At 31.0% G+C, this 6,812-nt stretch overlaps 1 protein-coding gene across 1 annotated transcript; it reads left to right on the forward strand.

Moving 5' to 3' along the window:
* The first annotated feature begins 1,833 nt into the window (after window positions 1-1,833).
* LOC136976221 (uncharacterized) lies at window positions 1,834-5,351 on the forward strand. The gene is made up of 8 exons (XM_067271443.1): window positions 1,834-1,876; window positions 3,070-3,128; window positions 3,340-3,423; window positions 3,503-3,609; window positions 4,299-4,383; window positions 4,573-4,650; window positions 4,722-4,846; window positions 4,921-5,351. Exons 1-8 carry the CDS (start codon window positions 1,834-1,836, stop codon window positions 5,294-5,296), a joined length of 957 nt encoding a protein of 318 aa, XP_067127544.1. The 3' UTR covers window positions 5,297-5,351.
* Window positions 5,352-6,812: the final 1,461 nt, after the last annotated feature.

Raw genomic sequence — 6,812 nt, forward strand, 5'->3', positions numbered from 1 at the left:
CATTCTCTGTATTAATATCGGTCAGTGTCAGGGAGAAAATTCTTTAGTCCACAACTTATAACTTTGCTCCAAAATTGACCTCATTGGATCTGCAGTTCATAACAGTATGATTCTGTCAATTTTTGATTAGTTGTACAAAACGCAATCCTTCCGATCACATGTTAGTGTTGTTAGTCTCCAACCAAGAACTGTGAGCATATTTTTTACATCTGGATTACATCTTTCTGTTGAATCCTGACTTTGTGAGAGCTTGGGCTTTCCTTGCACCAGTTTTAACCCGGGCCACATATTACACGGTTCTTTGATAACATTATTGGTGAATTCCCTGCCGTTGTGGCTTTGTGAATACTTGGTACACTGAAAATTGTAAAAATATCTAAAAGAATAAAGGCTACGTCTTCAGCCCTTTTGGTTTTTAATGGTGGTAGTCGAATGAATGCAGGGGTGGCCTTGGTACACGAGTATAAATTTATATTGCTCGTCGGCTTGTGACCGTATATCTATAACGTCAACCTGGCATCTCAAGTTCATTTCATTATTTAAAATTTGTTTAACTATCGAGCCTTCTGTATCTCGTATCTTTCGTAATATTTTTATAGTTCATACTTGATTCAATAGCATGGTCAATAGCAATATGGTCATAATACAATATTTGAAATTTCTAATGACTGGGCATTATGAATAATGCCCATATTAATTGCTTAGTCTATAACATATATATACATATATATTGTGCAATTAGAGACATGATAAATATATATTGTGTTTCTCAGTGACTAGGGACATAGTTTCAAACATTTCGACCAACTGAAGAATCCATTCATTATATATATTTACAGTATTTACTTTTAAAATATACACCAGAGTGTTTACACAATAATACTGATTATGAAAAATTATTCAAATAGGTTTTCCCAGAATCAAATACTTTACAGCATTTATCTTTATCGGGGTGCTTTATAGAAAAGAATGGATTAACAGGTAATATTTGCAGTTTACTAGTTACAATTTGATTAATGAAAGATTACATAGATTTACATATTTGACAGTTTTGTGTAAGTGTTTGAGAATTGTGCCAAGTGCCAAGGTGCTTGATTTAAGTAATTGCCACATTATACTTGAAGATATGAAGTATTTAGTCTCATTAATTGAAGTAAGTGGCTGAATTTTTCTACTTTCTCTTTGACTATTTTAATTTTTTTTTTAAATATATTATTTTATGTTAATTGGATTTAGCATCAAGCCATTCAACGCAACATGGCAACTTGGTATAAAAGTCTGCGATATCGTCATCCCATTCTCGACAGTTTGCCGGGAATCGGGAGAGTTACTTTGAATGATAACGTACAAATTGGAGATGAAGGAGTTAAATTATTAACTGAACTAGTTTTTAATGATATATGGTTAAAAGGTAACTTGAGATTTAATTGACTTTATCCATAATTTAAATTATTCAAAGTGTAAAAGTTTATAATTCAAATCTGTACTTGTAATTCAGAGATATGGAATAAGTGTAAGAAATAGGTCAAATTTATATTGTCAAATTGTTATTATGTGACCTCTGGTCATCTGACAAAGTGGATAATTTGGCAAGATACTGGAAAATTAATTTAGTATTTGATATACTGAATTAATATTGATTATCTGTAAAAGTATAATTTGTTGCATGCTGTAACTAATTTCAGTTATAAATTTAAGTGTAAAAATGTCTTTTAGGGCCAAATAATGTTTAATTGTATGTATATAACAATGTATTTATTATATTTATCAGCTCTGGACTTGCAGAATTGTGACATTGGTGCGAAATCTCTGTTGAATGTTTTAAATCACAACATGGTTCTGGAAGTTTTAGATTTACAAATGAATTCTTCTATTGGTAAGTTGAATATATATTTGTATATAAATTCTTAATATAATAGTTCAGTTTTAATTTGTATTTATAAGTGAGAAAGAAAATAAATGATCTCAAAGTGACAGAACACTTTCTTTAATTCTCTCTGTCCTATTAGTGTTAAGAGAACCTTTATCCGTGCCCATTATAAGCTTAACTTGGTCCACGTTAGCCATACTTGGTTCAGTGGAAGATCAGAAATACGGCTCCTTACATCTGGAATGTAACTTTATCAGATATGCTTGCATTTGGACTGGAAAATATCTGTACAGACATTGAAGAGAAATAATTTAATTACATTTGCATATATGTAAAATAATTTATTAACTTTTCATTCTATTAATAGGGGGTAAACCATCTTTGGATGAATTCAGAGTTGAGTTGATAAGCATGTACTGTCTACGACTTCTTTCTGAATATAACGTTGTGCTTAACTTTAGACTAATATTTAAATATAGAATGTAAGTCTAACTGTGGTATGTTGTAATGAAATATTTATGATACAATGTATCATTTTAGTAAGGATTTACCATTGTTAATACTTATTGGATATTTATAGAATCCGAGTCAGATTGGAAATTTGAAAAAAATGGAGATAGAGGGTTTTGTTGATATTAACATACAAACAAATGTTTATAGTGAAAATTAAAGGACAGACTTGTGCAGTTTCTGAACATATCAATGCTTTGAGTGCATACGTAATGTTACGACAAGAGTATATTTTTGTAAACTTTAGTGTGTTGGCACACGTTGAATGTTGTAAACACTATGAATGTTTGTAAAAGTAACATGAGAAAAATTATTATAACATTATACATCACCTCTTGAACACACAAATCTAACATAATAATTAAATAACTTCTATCTTATAATGGCAGACCTATGGTCGAACAGTGAAGGTAGCTGTCTCCCAGTCAGAAATCTGAATTTATCCAGACAAGTCAAAATAGCATTAGGAATTTTATTGTGATGGTTCATCTGGATATGTCAGGGCTCCATTTCTCATCACTAGGTCATCCCATTGTATGTCTGGCTAAATTTATAATGATTTTGCTCTTGGTACTGAAAAGACAGATAGAGATAGAAAAAATAATAAATAAAAGATGGCAGAATATGTAAATAATTCTGGATTTTTTTAAAATGTTTAAAACTTTAACTTCCGAATTTATTAAACAAAGAATTATTAGAGAAAATACAACAGCAGTTAGATGAGAATAATAAAGGGAAACTGTTTGAAGTAAGATTAAGTAATATTAGAAATGATAACCAAATATCTAATTGCCAGGTTATTTGAAGCTATAATTAGTTTCCTTAATTAAAGTTTAGCCTAAGTAATTTGGTATTAAGTTAATCTGGCATTTAGACATTTGGTTATCAAAATTCAGGCTTTACTACTATATAAATTAAGTAGTAATTTAGTAATTATTCTTTTATTCAAACAAATTTAGTTTAACAAGCTATCTTCAAAGAAGTGCTTGCTTTGCGAATCCTTGATGCAACGGGTGGGTAAATTCACATTGAAAGGATCAAAGGTAAAACAACTGAAAATATAACATGACTTTATTAATGTTCTATGTAATAAAATGTTCAATGCATCTTAATGTGTTTCAGTTAACCAAAAAGCATCAGAAAACTGTAACCGTTGGAATTAAAGAGAAAACAAAGGCAAAACTACCACGGAGAGTGAACGGTCGTCCTCCTCCCAAAAACTGTGGCGTGTAAGGATGTCGGTTCTCTTTTAATTTGGTATTTATTTACAAAAGTTACCATAATATATTAATGTAATTACTGCAAAAATATGAACCACTGCTTAACAAGCATAAGTAAATTATTTATAAATTAATATTGTATACAGTTGAATTTGTCTAACTCAAACATATTTATTATTTCCCCTTCATTTTCATCCTAAATTCAATATATTTTCCATCTTTATTTCAAATAATTTTTTCTTAAAACTTCTATATCTCAAGTTATAGACTGAGGTGTTGTTTACAAATTCAAAACCCAACAACTACATTTTGACAGCATAATCTCTTGAAAACATCTCTTGCAATACAATACATATTGTAGATATAATTAACGTTGCTTTTCTCTGTTTGGTTATGAGTTTGGCTTGCATCTTGCCGGTTGAAGAAAGTTGGGCAACAGAAAGTATCGACAAACTGTTTCTGTTATGGTATGCCAAAAATGTTTTATTCGTACCTAATACAGATCTGTCCTGTACTTGCTATTTTATTAATAAATTACCGTACTCACAATCAAACCAATTACTGTTTACTGTGTGGGAACCTCTATATCTCAGATTTTTTTCTTGTTTAGATAGAAAGGTTTAACCTATATATATAGAAAAATGTTATTTCCTAATTTAAATGATTACTACTTGCTTCTTTCTTTGTTTTTAATATAGACATAAAGAATCTGACATTTCAAGTTCTATTACAAGTAGAAGTGACGAATTAGAAGAATGGGTAAATGCTTGTTATCATTTACAGGTATAAACTGATACTTGAAGTCATAAGTAGACGAGAAATTGAGATTTCTAGTATTTTATTTCAAAACTCTGAACAGTGAATCACAGCTACAGTTTCGGCTGGAACTACATTACGCAATAATTCAGGCTGAAACTGTAGCTGTTATTTGCTGTCTATTTTATTAAATTTACAGTTTATATCCTTATAAAGAGAGAACTGAAGATATGTTTTCAACAACTGCAGATTGAACAGGGAAAAAGAAAACTAGCAGAGACAAAAGTCAAACAGGTAAATCGATTCAATTTTAATTTTGTCGGAGTTCGAACATTAATGTAGAATCTGTTATTTGATTTAAATAGTTAGAGAGCCGAGGGAAAGCATATCACACACCTGGTTTCACTCTGATAGATGATGCTACATTAAGCACTATTCAAAATACATTTGTAAAATTTCAAAAATTTCTAAATTTCCTGAAAATATCAGGGTAAGATGGAGTATTTAAAAGTATTTTTAGAATATAGAAATTCAAAATTTATACTCTGTTCTTTTCAAAATTAGGTTAGAAGACATAACTAAATTTCAGTCAGGAGTGGCAGATTTACAGAGCTTCATTTCCGACAAGAATCGTGTGGAAAGGGTTAACAAAGACTTTGCGACGGAAGATACGGCACGGAAAGAGGTTTATATACCGGATACGATTCGGAATCTAAATTTGGAAACGACACGTTCTCTCGAAAATGTGAGCATCAAACAAGAAGAGACGATATTACTCAATATAAATATGAATTCTGGTAGATATAATACAAATAATACTAATTATGATGATTTATTTATTATTATAAATGAAAGAATTTCAGTGAAATTGAACCATGCAGAGAATACTTTAATTAATTCCATAATAAATCAAGAAAATAATTCAATGGAGAAAACATGAAAAACATTAAAGTAACTTAATGTAACTTGTTTATATAAAATATAATATATATAACTGTGTGTGTATATAACTGTATAATATATATAACTGTTTTTGCCAAGCACTTTTTGTAATAAATTTTTTTAGATATTAAAAATAACTCTTTTCATTTTGTAACAATTGATTTTACTGATACAAGACTGTAATATGCTGCAGGTTGTACGGTTGGCCTCAGATTTGCCGAGTTTTTACCTTCATTAACAAAGAAGGAAGATTCTTGGACTGGTGCAGACGAATTTACAGTGTACTTAAATCGGTCGTTATTTGTCTACAAATATCCAATTAAAAATGGCTTCTGTTCCCTAAAATGAAAAGGGGATGCAAAGTCTCGTGTTCTAAATGCAGCATACACGAATACTGCCGTTAAAGAAATCACAAAAAATGGTTTCTGGGACCGTTTTTACAAGTACTATTGATACCGCTGGTTATGAAATCCAATAGTGATAGTCGAAGAAACCCTCCTACACACCATTTCGAAAAATGTTTTGCAGGTGGCTTATTGCGTGTCTGACCCGACACCCGATATATATGATTTAAAAGGTCCTTTTTGTGCCAACTGAGGGGAAGGAGTTAATCTGTAAAATTATCGAGACATTTTTTTACCTCTCCCAAAATAGAATTTTTGTTATTAAAAAACCATAAATAAATTAATACAAGTCGATCAATGTCAGGTTCTCGGGTTGCACCTTAACATCAACTGGCCCTGCTCCCTCTCTGACATCTGGACTAATAAAAACATTTACTACAAATTTAGACAGCTCGCCAAGCAAATTAACGTTCTAAACAATTCGACTATTCGTAACTAATTTCCCATGTCGGGGCATGCGTACTGCCCCCTCACCGGTAATGTGGCAACACTACACGCGAATAATATACTGTCGCGTATCTCTCTTTTTTCTTTATCGCCGTATTCAATGTCTTGTATCATTTTAATATTACTGTAATTCTTTATTTTATTATTTTTATCATACTTATGTACATAATCATTTACTGTTTACTTCTCTCTGGTAATGCTGCCGGCGGGGCCAGAGTATGTACAAACTTTTTCTGTACAAATAGACAAAAGACTACTACTATTATCATTACTCGCCCTGTTTTGATTATTAGCGGTAATCCGTGCTAGCTCTAACTCAAGCTGGCGTTCCCTTTCTCTCTCGGCTTTTACCCGCTTTCCTTCAGCTTGTAGACTTTCCTGTTCTTCCTTCAGTTTCCTTTCAGCAATAGTTGAAGACAGAACCTCCAATACGAAATCCAAGACATTAACCCTTACAACCTTCGAATACCCGTTCCGTCTCTGCGTTTCAAATCTTTTTTCATAACATTTTTTTGTTTTTTAATTTTACAGCCTTTTTTAACATTCTTTTAAATTTAAACTTTATTAAATAATTTAACATAACAATATACGTAAATCCGACAAAATATATACTGTAGAGTAACATACATACGTATACACACACACACACACACATATATATAT

Source organism: Centruroides vittatus, unplaced genomic scaffold (assembly GCF_030686945.1).
Source record: "Centruroides vittatus isolate TY-2023 unplaced genomic scaffold, ASM3068694v2 contig_399, whole genome shotgun sequence".
Lineage (NCBI taxonomy): Eukaryota > Metazoa > Arthropoda > Arachnida > Scorpiones > Buthidae > Centruroides > Centruroides vittatus.

Coding starts and splice junctions, on each gene's coding strand:
- LOC136976221 (XM_067271443.1), top strand. CDS start 1,834: ATGGTTCTGGAAGTTTTAGATTTACAAATGAATTCTTCTATTG. Junction 3,424..3,502: donor TCACATTGAAAGGATCAAAG/GTAAAACAACTG, acceptor AATGTGTTTCAG/TTAACCAAAAAGCATCAGAA. Junction 4,847..4,920: donor AATTTCCTGAAAATATCAGG/GTAAGATGGAGT, acceptor TTTCAAAATTAG/GTTAGAAGACATAACTAAAT.